A 16,890-nucleotide genomic window follows, 5' to 3' on the forward strand; every position below is an offset into this window, starting at 1 on the left:
AAAAAAAAAAAAAAAAGTTTCAAAAGCCTGCACAGTGACCTCACTGCAGCACCCCGAGATACCACACTGGCCCCCTCCAGCTCCCAGGCTGGGTAAGGTAGAGCACCCAAAGGGGAGCATCCCAGCACAACCCACACCCTCCCGGCTGCCCACCCCCAGGGAGCGGGCCCACACAGAGGGCCAGTCCTCAGCCTGGCTCTCGCTGCTGGAATAATTCCCATCAGGAAGGCAGAGCACCCCCAGCACTGCCCCTAAGCCGAGAGACTGTAAAGTACTCAGCAACCTGAAATACCATCCTCCCGCTTGTCAGAAAACGTGCTGTATGGCTTAACCCTTCCCGGGGCAGGAACCTCACTTGCGAGGACATGCTGCTCCATTGCTTTTTCCTCCTCCTCCCGGCCCCTTTTCTGCCCATCCTGACGAAGTACTGCGGTTCTTGCCTGTGGTTACGGCTAAGCAGGGCCTGGGGTGATGCGCAGCAGAGTGTTGGTGGGAGAAGAAGGTTAACTTTTATTCATGGCGTCACCCTCTGTTCTGGAGCATCTCTCAGGCCAGTCAAGTAGTTGAACAGCTTCTGTCTGTCCAGCTGGTGCCCGCTGCTTCACGCTTGCTCCCACCGCTCTGCCCCTTGCGCTGCCGCACGGTACAATCTGTACCCTGGCTCCTGTAAATTAGATCACAGACCCTCCAGGCTAGTGCACAGACCGTGTGTTTGCAAAGTGTCTGGCACATCCTGGGCGCTACGGAGAAAATTAATAAGCTGCTGCCAGCAGCCGGTGTCCTGCGGCAGCTTGGGGTACATATGGCTGAATGGATGTGGGCCACCTGATGCTGGGCGAGGGTTGCCAGGCAAGTAGGCGGGAGGTGGTCCAGGGAGGTTAGTGATGAGACAGAAATGCTTATCTAAGAAACGGGTTTGTCTCCTCACTCTGCAGACACACAGCAAGGTGTCTGGCTGGCGTAATAGCCAGGCTTCATCTCGCTGCATCAGAGCAAGACTCTGGGCCAGGAAAATTGTTTTGCCTGGGCTCCTGTAAACCTGCTTGCTCAGCAGCTCTGCTTTTGCAAGGGTGCAATCAAGTCCGAGTAGGAGCAGCTAGGGAGCAAAGTGTGGGGAGGAAGCTGGTCTGTTGGTGGTGGCTGTATTGGAAGCAGTTTGCCTTGCTCAGCTTGGGAGGAGAGCCTTCACCCGCCTTTCCCTGCGCCATCCCGAGCGATGCTGTGAGGGTTTGTCCTCCTTACGCTGGACTTAACTCTGGGATTTTGCTTCTGCCGATGACCAGGGTCATAACAGCACCTGTAGGCCCGAACATGCTCCAGAAGTACCTTTCCCCAGTCCTGGAGTCTTGTAAAAGAAAGTGAAAGGAGAAAAACCTCTCCTCCCCCGGCTGGAAGTGCCCAGCCCATCTCATTGTGGCAGTGCTGCCAGCTCTCCGGGTCGTGCTGTGACATTTAGCAATTTTCTTAGAGCAGTGGCTCTTCAGTCTCTTTACCTACACATCCGTCTCCTGATTTTTAATGGTATGCTCGTTGTGTGTTTGCAGGGAAAAAAAGGCTTTGAAATGGGACTTGGGGTGTCTTCAGGACCTGGAAGCAGATAAATCTCTCCTGACTTTGACTTAGCAGGGCGTAGGGCTCATGACTTGTAAATCTGTAGCTTTGCAGCAGCTGTTGGCCTGTTTCACTCCAAGAAGTCTCAAAGTACTGAAATCGCCGTGGCTTCTGCTGATCTGCTGGGTTGCAGGGTTAGACATACTTGTGGTTTAGAGGTTTTTTTGTTTTATTTTTTATTTTTTACCAAGCACCTAGATTCCAAAAGGACAGTTTGGACATTAAACCTGACCGCTGGCTCCCGCTGCCCTCGCACCGACCCTGGTGCCTGCGGAGCTGGAACGAGCCAAGGTGCAGACGGGATCTTGCTGGTGAGAAAACTCATGTCCACTTCCTCCCCATCATACTCCAGTAGCCATTCCTTAGGCCCTGGGGTTACCTCCAAATACCGCAGTTATCTCTTGTCTGGTTCCTCTTTATCTGAAGAGGAAAGGCAAGGGCCAAGTGTGTGGTAAGAGTTCCCTACAGCCCACACCCAAAATAGCGAGTGTGCTGGGTGGTCTGCGAGGGAGCAGGCATGTGAATATCTGCGAGTGCTGCCTTCGTGTATTGTTCTTCCTAGTTAAACTCCAAACCCTCCCAGCTGAAGCCTTTGATAGATGAAGATAAGCAGATTACAACTCAGAAGAAACGCGAAATTAGTGTTAGATAAACACCCTTAAATAGCTACCAGCCATTCATTTGCTACTAGAGGAGATGAATAATAAGGAGAAACAGCCTGACAGAACTCCCAAAGTTGAAAGTGGCTGACGTGCAGCTTCACCAAGGGTTTGATACGGGAACCAGGGGGCTCTGCTTGTTCCTCTTCGCAAGCTGCTGCTCATCCCGTTCGCAGCCGGTGTGTTGGCATTGTCCCTCCCTGCCTTTGAGTCCTCTGATGTGCCTCGTTCTAGGCTGACCTGGTATTTCTGAAGGGAGCTCCTATTTATAGGACAAATGCAGGTCCTATATGTGCTATAGGAAGTGTTGAAAAGGATGTGGATCCTGTTCTGAACAATAGAGCCCATATTTTGGGGGGGTGATGGCGGCTGTTCTCCAGCAAGGGTTGCATGTGGAAGTTGCTGGGGGAGGTGGGTTTGGTGCTCTGCTCGCTCCGAGGGAAGGGGCAGCTGCCTTCTGCCAGGGAGAGGGACGGTGTGCGGGCAGGAGGGAAGAGTTTGGCAGGTCTGTGTGCGAAGCTGCGAGCAGAGCTGATGCTCACCAGCACCCTTCGTCTCTGAGAAGCGCTGAAATCTGGTGGTGACCCTTTTTCCTTCTGTCCAGAGTGACAGCTCTCTTCCTGAGGGGACTGTGCTCCAACTTCTCACCTTTCTTTACAAGACCAAGGCTGGCATTTCTCGAAGCATCTCCCTGGCAGGAATTCGCTCGCGCTGCACATGCCTGCACAGGTGGTCCCATTCCCTACAGTGGGATGGACCCCCATGGCATACTGGAAAATCCTTTTACTTTCTGGTTTTGTACTGCACTTAAAATAAACCCTTGCAAGGATCTGCTTAAATAAAGTTTTCACTGTTCTTACTCTGCCTCCCTGTAGCAGCCAGGAGTCTTGTAAAACAGTCTTAATCCAGTGTTTTATGTGCTCGCTGGCAAAAGAGTGAATGAGTCTGCTATAGGGAAGGGGACCTCTTGGAACTAGGTTCCAGCCCAGTTTTTTCTCGCTCTCCCTCTTCTTCCCCAATCCTAGATGTAGCCAGTGAGTCACCAGTGACAAAGTCTTAATTGTGTGTGATGATGAATGGGATGCCCTACAGGTAATTGCTTGGTCTTTGGTGCCTCCACATCCATTCATTATAGAGGATAAGGGTGGGGAGAAAGCTGGTGGACTCTGATGTTGCTTGTGAATGCTGTGGCCTGACTCTGAGGTGTGTAACTAGAACAGCCATGCTAATTAAATTACCATCTGCTTCAGGAGAGGGGGTAGGCTTTAGCCTTTCCTCCCCCTTAGACCTAGCTGTGGAAATGCCCAACTGCAACCTTTCAGCACAAGCCCCAGGCTGTGCTTTCTGCCTGACTGGTGTGTATATATATTTTGGTTTTTTTTTTTTTTCTTTTGTCTCCTTTGCGTTCCTGGGTTTTCGCCCTGGTTGCTCCTGCACCTCACCTTGCAGCGAGCAGCCTGCCCTGCGGGCTGCAGGCTGCTGCCGAAGGAAGAGGAGGTGGGGCTGGAGGAAGGTGTCTTAACTTGACTGTGGGGAGAAGCACAACCACAGGGAGTTGTGCTGCTGCGAAATGCTGGAGAAACAGCTGGTCCCGGGTGGGGAAGCGGGAGGCTTGCGCTGAAGCTGTGCAAGCTGTGCTCCTTCACACCCTGCCTCCTCGGCTCACCTGAGGTGCCACGTTCGCAGGTGGCCCCAGACTGGCTCTTTGAAGGGGGCTGCATGTGGTGGAGCAGATGTCTGTGTCCGTACCGGGATTCCTGTAAGAACAGAGGGGAGGAAAGCTGCCTGTCACAGCTACCCTTCCTTGCCATCTGAAGCTCCCTCTGTTTGCTGGTTGACTGCCATCTCTCTCCAGAAAAAAAGCTCACGCTGACAGGGCTGCGTTCAACCCAGCAGCCAGCTTTTCAAGCAGGTTTCCCAGGCAGAAATAGGCTGTGCAAATGGCTTTGAAGGGATTGCTTTCTCGGTCCCTCTTCTTACCCACGCCCAGCAGCTTGGGCTTGGACTGTACAAAGAGGGAGGGTAGCCTGCTTCTAAGTTATTGCTTGTCCTTTGGTTGCTGTGGCATTGCTTAGCACTGGCCCAAGGGGAGCTGGCTGCCTTCACGCTGGAAGATAAATGAGTGTGAGAGCGTGTGGGTACAACGTCTCCAGCTAACCTCTGCGCGTCTGGGAGCAGCTAAGGCATGTGCAGCTTCCAAAGAGGAGCTGTCACCGTGGTGTTTATACCTGGGATGGTTTTTTTTGATTTCAGGTATGCAGGAGAACAGGGCTCACCTCAGTAATACACAGGACCTGCTGGGCTGGGCCAGAGCTGAGACCCATCAAGTCCTTCTCCAAGGCAGGCAAACAGAACACCTTCAGTCGAAGGTGTGCGAAGTAGGAGGATCTGAGAATAAAATACACTCCTAAGATTTGTTCTTAACAGTCAGTTGCACCTGTAGAGTACAGCAATGCTGATTTCATTCCCTTTTTTCTGCTTGGCGGGGGAATTTTGTGCTGAGCAGGAGGGTCTTGCTCCTGTGGCAGAGGGAATGGCCCCGCTCCCTTGCCCCAGCACCTGTAGCTGCCCACTCTTAGTTGTAGCAGGGACAGTGTGGGAGTTCAGCTCAAGATCATTGTGGAACTTGAGGCCTCTTGATCTGGACTGAGTTAGTGCTGAGCTCACACCCTTGAATTCTTGGAGTCGGGGCCTCAAAAAATTACAAGATTGATTAATGGTCATGAGACTTGCATTCCTCCTAGCCCCCAACATGTTTTTACCCTCTTCTTTGAACTTTGCAGCGTCAGATCTTTGTGTGTGTCTTCTGTAGTCACTGAGTAATGGGACAGAGGTGTTTGACAAAGAGTAAGAGTTTCTGGATGGTTTCAAAGCCCATAGGGGAACACGATGCACTTGAAGGGCCATGCAGGGCAGAGGCTGGTGAGCTGCAGTTGCAGATAACTACAAAAATGGTTCATTCTCGAGCAGGATAATGTCTGCTCTGTGCTTTCCTTCTCGACTGTAACAAGTGCCCCCCACCATGACCCCTGTGTCAAGCACAGAAGCCGTTGTGTGAACAACTATCTGCCTCCCTGTCAGGCTGGGAGAGACCTGTCTGCCTGTGAGCATCCTTTCTCTGCCCCTCGAGTTCCCTTCGGAATTGCGCTCTTAAAGTAGGGAATTACACTCTTGAAGTATGTTCGTGCCTGTTTCAGAGACGGGATCAAGAGCCTCCTTATCTCTGAGCCTCCACCTCCCTGCTTTGGTGCCTGGCCCGGTGTGCTGAAGTGCTCTTTGGGTGGTGAGGACGGCTGGGGAATGCAGGTGACGGGGTGCTCGGGCTGCAGAAGGAGGGGAGATGCTGGCAGGGAGTGTGATAAAGCATACGGAGCATGCCAGGCCAGGGGTGCCTGTGCTCACAGAAATACCCTTGCACTACACCAGCCGCCCTTGCTCCTTGATCTGGTGTCCCGTGTCCACTAAAGATTAATTTTAGGGCTGCTTCTTCCCTCCTGTTTCTTTTGGGTGGTTTGCTGTGCAGAGCGTGGCACTGCAGAGAGGTTGGCTTGCGTTTTTTTCACCTTTTTTGGGCAGGGGGATGAGCCGGCAGTGAGGTCCAGGGAGAGTCCTCTAGAGCTGCTGGTAGTGGAAGTGGGGAGAGAGGGACTAACTTTTGTGGCCAGGACTTATTTTCCTTCCTGAAGTTTGAATGAGTAAAGGGGAAATGGCCTTCTGCTGCCAAATCCTCCATGTATTTTAGCAAATCCAGTCTGTTAATGCAAACGCTTTCTTTAGTCATTTATGGGAACAATAAGTAGCCTTTGACATTTCTATGGGGAATGTTATCTGCTCTGCCTTTTGTCTTCCTGAGGTACCAGTGCCTTGTCAGAGCCAGAAGGCTCCCCTCTCATTTACCCAACCCACCTGCCTCCTCCTGCCCCTGTTTTGGGGCTCCTGTGCCACTGTTAGAGCCTCCTCTGTGGATGGACAGTGCTCCCTTTGGCTGTGCAGCCTTCTCCCATTGGGAACTTCCAGCCATTTAATGTTCCCTTCAAAGCTTTTTTTTTTTTATTATTATTCAGAAGTGTTTTCTTCTCCTTTGATACATTTCATCGCTGAGATTTTGTTGCAAGTCAGAGTATCTCTGGGACAACTTGTACCAGCTGGAGTCTGTCACCTCCAATGATGCTGCCTGGGAGCAGAAGGGGAATTCCTCTGGCAAGGCTGAGACTTGAGTGCTGCCCTTGATAGGGCTTGGATCATGTCCCTGACCCTGGGGCCTGTGTCTGCAGATGATGGGGCAGAAGGAAAGAGGCATTGCTACCCTCCACCGGCCCGCTTTGTGCCAGGGGCTTGCTGGGTGTTTGCACTTGGGGTGGGGAAGGTGAGTCCTCCCCGGGGTTGGTGGTGAGAGGGAGAGGGTTGTTTTGGTGTTGTGGGTCTCTGGGGAGGTGAGTCAGGGCGGCTCGTGGTAGGGTTTGGTGTAGGGCAGCTCTTCATCAGGCTGTTTCGAGCCTCCAACAGCAGTGACTGGGCTGGTGGCACACTTGGGAGCCAGCTCTGGGCCCAGCCAAAGCCGAGGGAGGAGAGGTGGGGAGGGAAGGCAAATCCTGCGCTCAGCACCAAAGGCAGCGTCCCAGCACGGAGGGGAGGGATGGGGCACGGGGATTTCTGTCCCTTGCTGGAGAGCTGGCCTGGCTGAGGGGCCCCTCGCGATGTGTGGTGTGTCCCCTTCGCTCCCCACGAGGCTGCGTGGGAAGGGGCCAGGAGAGCCACGTTCCTGGCCTGGAGAGTTAGGCGCAGCTTTGGCAGCAAGAGTAGAACGTGCTTTAGTCTTTGTTGCCCACGTATTTTGTGCTTTTAGAGGGATGGCTAATGAAATTAGCTCTGCTGGAAGCCTTTGCCAGCCTGAACCACTCCTGTGCATCTTGTGACAACGTGATAAAAATTAACCAGGGCAGAAAGTGCCAATTGTCTGTGGCTGTGAAATGGTCTCACGTGCTCTTTCTCCCTCTTGTTCAAGGTGAGAGTCTGGCGTTATCTGAAAGGCAAAGACATCGTCACTCACGAGATCCTCTTGGATGGTGGGAACAAAGTGGTTATCGGTGGCTTCGGGGACCCCTTAATCTGCGACAACCAAGTCTCGACTGGAGACACGCGGATTTTCTTCGTCAACCCCGCCCCGCAGTACATGTGGCCTGCGCACCGCAATGAGCTGATGCTGAACTCCAGCCTCATGCGGATAACGCTGCGCAACTTGGAGGAGGTGGAGCACTGCGTGGAAGGTGAGGCTGGAGCGTGGGTGCCTGCCTTTCCCTGGGGTGCCCGCAGCCTGCAGACACCGCAGTGGCCAAGCCCTGGCTCTGCTGGCTGTGCTGTGCTCTTAGCTTATAAATGATTGATTGACAAATGATCTTGGTGGTGATGAGGCCGATCAATCCCGCTGTTCTGCGTGTGTCTGGGGTGGTCATACTGCTCTATGGACTCACTTGCTGTGGGGACAGTGCCTGGCATCGACCTTGTTGTCAAAGGCAACCAAGATAAAGCCAAAAAAAGTTTTTATTTTTGCTCCAGACCTGATGCAGGTTCTCAGTCCCTCCTCAACGAGCCCAGTGTAGTTGGGAGCATCCCCACTGCAAGTCCTGTCCTAACACAAATGCATGGTGGGCTCTGACCAGGGAATTTAGACTCCTCACACATGAGTTAGATTTACCTGTAGGTTTAGAGCTAATGAATTAATGGGTTAAGCCTGTGGTGAAGGCCTGTCCTTCATGGTAGTCACTTGGAGCTTCCTTGCTTGCTAAGTCAGCCTCGTGGGCTCCTGCAGGAATCTGAGGAGCCAGCTTAGTTCTGCTAGGAGGTAAAGCTTGCTTCCCCAAGGTATAGCTAAGTCAAAACCAAGCCGAGCAGCTAGGCAATTCTGGGGGGATATGAGGTGTGCTTCTGTATTGTCATGGTGAAGCCCTGTACCACTTGCATGTTAATGTCTGAAGCATTCATGCCTGTTCCCTAAAGAGCTTGGGTGAGGAAGGTTGGCATGCTGTGCTGAGTTACTGGTGCTGCTGTGGGTGTAAGAACGTAGCTGTTGGTAAGAGCTGCAGGGTCAAGAGCCCACATGTGCTCTTCAATGGGGTCTTGGACCTCCACGTGTGGAGATGCGCCTCTATGGCGAGCAGACCTGGAGAAAATTGATTTTTCTTCTACTTGTTGCCCAAGTTTGAAAACATAATCCTCTAATAACCCATTTTCTGACTTCTCTCTTCTCCCTTTATGCTTGTCCTGTGTTCCAGCAAGAGCTCCGAGCTCATGGGGGGAAATCAGTGCCCCAAAAGCCCTTTGCTGGGGTCTGAGTATGTCCTGAAAGCAGATGAGTAAACAAGGGAAGGAATGCAGGAATTCTGTACAGACAACAAATAAACATGCAGATTGGCTCCCTCCTCCCCTTGGATGTGCAGAGGAGAGGCCATAACCCCTTTTTCCAGCTGTGAATGCTGACAGAAGTAAATGGCCGAACTCTTGGTCTGGGAGGCTGGGAGAGAGCTAGTTCAGCAAAGTGGCTCGCAGGAGGCCCCCGTCTCGAGTGGTGTTTGTAAGTGGGAGGGACACTGGAGGTTTTCCACTTATATATACGTGTATATATATGAGTGTGTGTGTGTATATTCCATATTGCACTTGAAAGGTATCGGTCCTGCTCCTTCCTTGCACCTAGTGGAGAGGGAGGGAGGAGGGGGGAAAAATAAAGAGCGTATGTGTGGTGGTTTTTGTTAAACCTGAGCAAACATTTGGAAGAATTCCCTCTTCACTAGCCTGCTGTGTTCTTTGGCATGCTCATTTTGCACACACTGGATGTGAGCAGGGCTGGATGAGCTAGGTGGTTCCCATTTGTGGTGAGGGATGTTGTCCCCTAAGGCCTGGGGGCACTGCGAGATGATGAGAGATCTCCTTTTCCTCCTAATACTATAGATTTGGTGTAGAATTGGGACCCGTTCCTGCTTTTGCCTTGAGTTGGGGGAAGACTCAAACTTGTGTCGCGTTGACATAGTGCTTGTTCCAGCTGCTGGTGTGTCGGGGCTTGCTGTGTTGTTTGGTGAGCTGGGCTGGGACCTGCTGCAGCTGGGGACATGTCCTAGCCATGGACAGCTTTTTTTGCAGACATGGCGATGGGACTGTCATTCCCAGTGTGCTGTACCGGCATCCTGCTCCCAGGAGGGCAGAGGTGTGAGGTGTCTGTAGGTGGATGTGTCTGCAGTGCCATAGGAAAGATTTGCTTGGTGTTGCTGTTGTGCAAGGTTGAAGTTGAAGGTGCCAAAGCTGGGCATGTCTAAACTCTCTCTCCCCATCCTGTGTGCTTAAGTTTCAGGTCTATGGAGTTATAGGTTGGTTTATCTTTCTTCGCTGCTATATTAACCTTTCCTGATGCCAGGGAGCAGATGATTCTTTCTGGGACTCCTCTCTCTGAAGATCATTTGCTGCATAGCTTGCTTCCTTTAATTAATTGGGTCTCTCTCCAGGATGCTGTTGGCATGCAGAGATAGGCTCAGCCTGCCAGACTGGTGGCTCAGGGACAGCAGGCTGGTGTGGGGAGAGTGGGGACTGGGGAGAGCTGGAAAACAGCCTGAGTACAACTTACCACTTGTGGTGGACCCAGTCTCTCCAAACTGGAGACCTGTCCAGACTGTGTTGCTGAGAAATGACCAAAACAAGGCAACCTTGAGTTACTAATATCTCAGGTTAGGTTGAAAAGTGTTGCTTGGGGGAGATGCAGTGATTCTTATTTTGGCATCTGGCTGACTGAGCAGCTCTTGCCTTGATGAATCCCCCTTTTTTTTTTTTTTGCCATAGCCAGTGAACTTCCCTTTCTTCCCACATCTTGGAAGGCTGGTTGTTGTGTGAGTATCCTATATGCTGAGTGCTAGCAGGTTTGCTGGAGAGAGCATTGGAACAAACTGACCCCCAAAACTCTGGTATACTCGAGCCCTACCCAAAACTCGGGCATCACCTAAGGCCTGTGAAAGTCCCTTTTGGCTTGCCCGATGCGGCTGCCTTGGTGGCTTCTGGGAGGCCGTGCAAAACCAGCCATGAGAACCTGCTCCTGCCACCCTGGGAACCATTTCTGAGCTCTGAGACTGAGAATTTAGCTCCAGGACTTGTTTCCTTCCCATCAGCTCTCCACGGAAGGGTTCAAAGCAAAGCTGCCCAGAACACTGCTCTCTGCTGCACTTTGAGTTTAAAAACAAACTTTTGAGTGCTTTTGCAGAAAGAATTGGAAGAATGGTGGCAGCTGAGTAGAAAAACATGAATGTTTTGAGTATCTTCATCTCCTGTCGTTCCAGCTTGGAAAAATCCTAGACATCAAAACTCTTTCCTGTCTTAAGAGGGGAGTTCAAACCAGGGCATCTCTGTGAAACAGCTCAGGTTAGAGTAAAACCGGTGTGTTTTGATTATACTTAATTGGAGTAGAAGTGCTTTGACCAGCTGTAGTCAAAATACAAGACTTCAGCTAAGCTCTCTGCAAACTGGCTCAGCACTGAGGGTGCCTGGAGGGAAGTCTTTTGGTGCTGAATGGCAGAGGAGCAGCTCTGGGGCTTGTGCAGGAGGCTGGGGCACGGGCTTGGATGGGGTCCCTGGGTGAAGGAGGATGTTTGCTCTGGAGGGGAATGCATGGAAAGGGAGCTGGCCCTGGGTAGCACCGGGAGTAGATTCCCTCTTGTTCTTCACGACATTCTGGATGAGGTTTCTCCGGGAAAGAATTAGCGTGGTAAGCCCCAGCCTGGCTGTTTGTGCTGTGAAGGCTGGTAGTGCACGAGGAGGGCTGGAGTCACTGTGCAGGTGTTGGAGCCTCCCAGGGCTCTGTGCTAGGTGCAGTGCTTTTCCTCTCCTGGCTCGCCCCTGACAACACCATCGAGCACGCTCTCTGGAGTTCAACAGCTGACTAATCCCTGCGAGATCTTTCCCCTGTGTGTGTGTGTGTGTCTCATATTTCACTTTGATCACAACTGCACTTGAAGAAAATCAAGATTTTTTTTTTTTTTTTTTTTGTGTATGGTGTGGGAGGGGCTGTGTGACTCCATACTGAGCTGTCTGGGTGGAAGGAAGTTCAGATTAAACCTTTGTTAGGGCCTTGGTTAATGAAAGCCCAGAGCTTCTCTTAACTAGTGCCTTGCTTGTGGCATGATTTGCATTAACGCCACTGCAATTGCCCCAAACTGTTTTGCCAGCTTTGGAGATGTGTGTGGACTTGGAACCTCCTGGGAAAAGCCACGTACGTACGTTGGCTTTACAAGTACAGTGCCTAGTGAAACTTGGTAGGGTTGGGTACAGTCAGCACAGGCTGTTGTAGCAGAAGGTCCCGCTGGTGGCTTGAGACCCTCGTCCCAGAGCAGCGTGTCCAACACGCCTTCAAGAAACTCTTGCTCTGTGCTTTAACCAGGGTGGTGTCACCTCAAGTGACATGGAAAATAGGGCCCATGGGGTTGTTAAGCCTTTTGGTAAGGATGGCTCTGCCTGGCTTAGGGGCAGTGCTGGGGGTGCTCTGCCTTCCTGATGGGAATTATTCCAGCAGCGAGAGCCAGGCTGAGGACTGGCCCTCTGTGTGGGCCCGCTCCCTGGGGGTGGGCAGCCGGGAGGGTGTGGGTTGTGCTGGGATGCTCCCCTTTGGGTGCTCTACCTTACCCAGCCTGGGAGCTGGAGGGGGCCAGTGTGGTATCTCGGGGTGCTGCAGTGAGGTCACTGTGCAGGCTTTTGAAACTTTTTTTTTTTTTTTTCCCAGTAGATGCCCATAGTAAAGCTCTAGCTGCTCTGGCTTGTGTTCAACACGCAGTGTGCTGCAGATGCTCCATATGTTTAAAAATGTCACTTAGCTCCTATTGAAATTCTGATTCTAGCCCGTCCAGAGCTCTCCTCTGACTTTTCATCTCTGTGGCAACCCTATTAATTACTCCTGCAGAAGAATTGCATCCAGTCCTGCAACTTCAGTTCTCCCCAGTTTTCTCCCATGTCTACTTGGGAGCAGGACTGCTTTGAAAGCATCTCCCTTTAAGTTATAACTTCCATTCTGTTTTGTCTTCTGCCTGTTCACTTTTATTCTGTCCTCTCTTTCTTTTTAGGTCTCTGCCTCCATAGAACTGAGACGTTTTGTTCTTGTAAACCAGCCCATGCAAAATTTTCTTTTCAGGCCCCTTACAGAGACTGTAAGGCATTGCACAGTAGGCTCCTCTCAGCAAGGAAATTGCTGGCATGGGTTTGTGTTAGGTGATTTGGGCTGTGGTCACTTCCCAGGCTCTGGTCTCTCTGCAGCCCTTCTCCACCCCTGCAACTATTTCTTTTTAATCCATCCCTGGCATTTCATTGTGCTTTAGAACAGGCGAGGGAGGGGGCTGGAAGAGGGTTAGTGTGTGGGTTTTTTCTTAAAGAAGGTTTTTCTTTCCTTTCCTCCTCTTCATGGCTCTGTTTTGAATTGAAGATAATAAGAACAGCATCAACACCTCCGTCTCGAGAGGGTGAGAGAGTTAGCCAGCAGCTGGAAAATGTAGTAAACTGAGAGGAGAGAATCCAGCACTGAACACTTGGGGGGGGGCCCTTCCTGCCTCCCCATCTGCGGGCTGGGGCAGCGTGTCAGCGACTGGCCCTGGGGAGAGCAGGGGCTGACCTGTGGGCGAGGTGCTGGTGCTTTGGGGACGGATGGAGCCAGGTATTGTGGCTGATGCCGCAGAAGCTGCCCTGGCCCTGCCGTGCTGGCTGGGCCAGCGTTTACAGGAGGTGCTCTTGCCACTAGTGTGGGGAGCCCTGCATTTGGGCCAAGCCTAAGGGTCCGTTTCCTCCCTCCCTTGCGTGGTAGCGATGCAAAACATCCCACGGGTTTATGGCAGTAGCTAAGAGAGTCGATTTGTTTAGCAAATTCCTATGGAATTTTAATCTGGTGTGGGAGGCTACTGGTCTGGGAAGGCTCCTTTGGCCCCACTTCCCACTCTGGCACATCCTGCTGCATTTCTCCGCGGGATCCGCTGGGGCTTTTTGGTCAGCAGCAGTTATGACAAGTGCTGGGCCCTGGCCATGTGCTCTGGGTTATGCTTTTCCTTTGTTTGCTCAGCTAATAAGTTAGAGGGGGACTGTGGCTTGCTGTGCTGCAGAGGGGAGCTGCTGCTGTGGGCTCTGGCAGGCTCAGTGCCTCCTTCTGCCGTGTTCCCCAGCAGAACTGCTGGGTGCTGAATCAGGCTGGTACATCACCTCCCGGCTGGTGGAAATGCACAGAGAAGCATCATTCTCCCTGTTTCAATCTTTTTGGACAGATGTGGGGTGGAAGAGAAGGGAAGGGACATTGAAGTGGGAAAAGTATTGTGAGTTCCCATAGGGGAGCGGTGTGAAACATTTCTGTGTCCCGCTCTTGGTCCCTGCAGCATCCTTTCGGTGCTTCCCGCTGCAGGATGCTTGCACAGCATCAGCCTTGCTCAGGGGCCGGGGCAAGAGCTGTGTTGCAGTGCTCCCAGGCAGGGGAATTGCTGCAGGGAGCTCCTCCATGGGCATGTGAAGCCTTTGGTGGTGGTGCTGTGAGCAGGAGAGGAAGTCCTGCTGCGAGGGTGCCTGCTCTGCCGGGGCGGCGGGGAGTGGGTGCCAGTGGAGTGACACTTCCTACTGGCAGGCATCAGTGTTCCTGTTGACAAGGCTGGCTCTGAATCTCTCCCTCTGAGCATCTCCTAAACTGGGTCTCTGGCATCTCCTTCATCCTCTTCATATCCTCTGGCTTTGCAGAACTGTTTCTGGGCTTCTTGATAACCTGTTGCAAGGCAGGACTCGGGTGCAGCTTTTTTGTTACCTCTCCCTGACACCTTCTGCCCCCATCCTGCAGCCACCATGTAAAATGGGGAGCTGTTTCCCTCCCTCCTTCCCTCTTCCAGCTGGAGGAGACTTTAGGAGCCTGTCCTACACCTGGGCCCATCCTGCTGATGCCGCAGGCTGCGGGGCCAGGCTTTGCAGACAGCCTGTGCTGTGTGAGCCTTTACACATGGGCTGGTTTTGGTCACAGAGTCACCAGGCCGCAAATCTGTACCTCTAACAAAAGGTGTTGCCGTGCTATAGCTGCTTCTGTCCCAACCTTCCCCTGTCACTTGTTTCACCATCTGCTCCGTATCTCTTTGCACAGCATCAGACATGGGAGAGAGCAGTCAGCCCTGTCACCCTGTATATGCTGGAAGTGTAAATTAAATGTACAGGTGTGGCTGCTTGGAGAATGCAGCCAGACGGTCACATGGATGAATTCAGATTGTTTTAATGCGGTAACCAGTTTGCAGCCACCTAAGGGACTGAGTGGCTCTGCCTTTCTGGCAGGGGCAGAACTCAACTCTCTGTTTCTCTGCTGCAAACTGCCGGCTCCTGCTACTCGAGGGGGGGCAGAGCTTTCTCTTTGGCACACCCAGGGCTTGATGCTTGTCTCAGCTCTGAGAGTTGGGGTGTATGGGCACGCGGCTCAGCCTGGGTATCTACAGAAGCTGTCCCAGCAGAAGGGAGATGCCTCAGTACTCCTCTGGCTTCCAAACAAAGTCCGGGAGCTGGCTTCTGCTGACTGGGAGGACGGAGCTGACCTGCCCCAGCCTTCGTGCTGTCCGGGGCCATGGCAGGGCGATGGGCAGCGCTGGCCAGCCCAGCCTTTGCCCGTGAGCCCCGCGGGGCTCTGCCTGTCAGAGCTGCCAGGCGCCTGTGGGAACTGCCGGCACCCGCCCGGGCTTGCGCCGTGCTAATCCTTACCCAGGAGTGGGACTTGGGTCCTGTTTATCTTATTAAACGCTTTGTGAAGATTCTGCATTCCTTTGGGAGGACTTCCAGGAGCAGGAGAGCTCTTTGATGTGATGTGTGGCTGCGGTAGGGACAGGAGTGTGGCCCCGTGCCCCAGGACACGATGGATAACCTCCTTTCCCAGGTAGGCTTTGGGTTGGAGGTGAATGGTGCTCTGCAAGCTGCTCCCTCCTTACAAAAGCCATTCTGTCAGTGCCTTTTTTTCCTTGAAAAACTGCTTCTCTTCCTGCGTTTTCAGCTCCCTAGAATCATTTTCTTTGATTAGCAAAGGAAATGGGACTCTAGTGCTTTCAATAATTCATACCCAATTTGGTTAATTTTGGTCTGGCTGCAGCACAGACTACAAAGTGAATAAGAATGTGTGAGGTTTCAAACCACTTTTTTTTTTTTTCCTTATTTGCTACTAATTTTTACTGCCCTGGCTCTTCCTGTGTCCAGCAGCCACGTCAGTCTCTGTTAATCTCCCCGCTAAACCGCAGCAAGCTGAGCAGCGTGGCCGGGTGTGTGGCGCAGGCTGGGCTCTGTCCCAGTCCTGCCTTAAGCCCCCGTGAATTACTGGTCTTCCTAAGCTTGTGCTCTCCCACCCAGCATCTCGCCTACTTTCTCTTGTTGTTTTTATGGATGTCCTCCATCACCGTTGCAGCTGAGGCCTTGAGCTGGCCAATACCTCTGTCTGAGCTCTTGTGCCTTGCCCAGATCCCAACCCTGTTACTTCCTCTTGCCTCCTTAGATCCATATTCCAGCCTCACCTGAAACCCACTTTCTCTGGTCAATAAATGTCCTGCCTGTTTGCGTTCCTCACGCTAACACACAGCTTCTTTGTCCCATCCCAGAGGTGTGGTGCCAGGCAGCAGAGATCTCCTGGATCATGCAGCACCTTGTTGGTAATGTCTTTTACAACACAAACTGCTGTAATGATGCCCGTTACCTCTGTCTCTAAGCAGCTGGTGGAGTAGGAGCCGTGGCTGGTGTTTGCCTGGTGAGCTGCAGAGCGGAGTCTGCGTGTGCCATTCTTAAAAAAAACACTGCCTAGTTACTCTCCTTAAGCTGAGGCCATGTGGGTTTAGTTGTTGCTTGGATTTAGTGGATTTCTGCCCTGAAAGAGGACTGGCGCTGCTGCTCACTCTTTATAGACCAGAGATGCTCTTCCACAGCTGGGCTTTGCTTGTAGCCTTGCTCTGTAAGCTTGCTTATTCCATTATCTCATCCTGGGCTGCCTTTTTAGAAGATCAAGCTAAAGTGGCCCCGCTGCCCCTCTCCAGATGCAGGAGACAAACCTTAACATCGTCCACGACTGACTGCCTCTTTCTACCTATTTTTTTTTTCCCCTGCATAGCAGTGGATGTTGGAAGAGCACCGCATGCTCCCAAAGGATGTTGTGTCATCTTGATGGGCTGAAAGTGCATCTTCTGTCTAATATTAGACCACTGTGCTCTCTCTGTCTTGCAGGGATGCTAATTAGCTTAAGTGAATTGGAGGACTTGGCTGTGCCTCAGCATCTTTGATTTGTGGGTGATACTCAATTAAAACAAGGGGAACAAAAAGGCCGAGGGAGCTTTTTGCTGATCTCTGCACTTCTAAGTGCATTGCCTCTCTTCTGGGTATGTAGTCCTCGGTTCTGTGTTTTGGGTGAGCAGGGCCAGACCCGCATGGAGACCGGCTCACAGGTCTCTTCAGACACGCAGGAGCGCTTTGGGTTGGAACTGCTCTCATCCAAACTGCTCCTCCCGGGGAGAGAGCGAAGCATGGAGCCTCAGAATTTGTTGGAGAAGAGTGTGAAGCAGTTATCTTTCCTTTAAAGACTTCAAAGCAATTTGCCTATGTTAACAAGCTGTTTAACTCCCCTAGG

At 52.1% G+C, this 16,890-nt stretch overlaps 1 protein-coding gene across 1 annotated transcript in view; it reads left to right on the top strand.

The window, feature by feature from the left end:
• The first annotated feature begins 7,269 nt into the window (after nucleotides 1-7,269).
• Nucleotides 7,270-16,890, top strand: part of AGRN (agrin) — a 115,079-nt gene continuing 105,458 nt past the window's right edge. Inside the window, exon 1 of the mRNA XM_026862624.1 lies at nucleotides 7,270-7,537. Coding sequence (XP_026718425.1) covers nucleotides 7,444-7,537 — 94 coding nt within the window. The 5' untranslated portion in view covers nucleotides 7,270-7,443. The remainder of the gene's footprint in view (nucleotides 7,538-16,890) is intronic.

The sequence above is a fragment of the Athene cunicularia genome (assembly GCF_003259725.1).
Source record: "Athene cunicularia isolate RWA chromosome 21 unlocalized genomic scaffold, athCun1 chr21_part1, whole genome shotgun sequence".
NCBI lineage: Eukaryota > Metazoa > Chordata > Aves > Strigiformes > Strigidae > Athene > Athene cunicularia.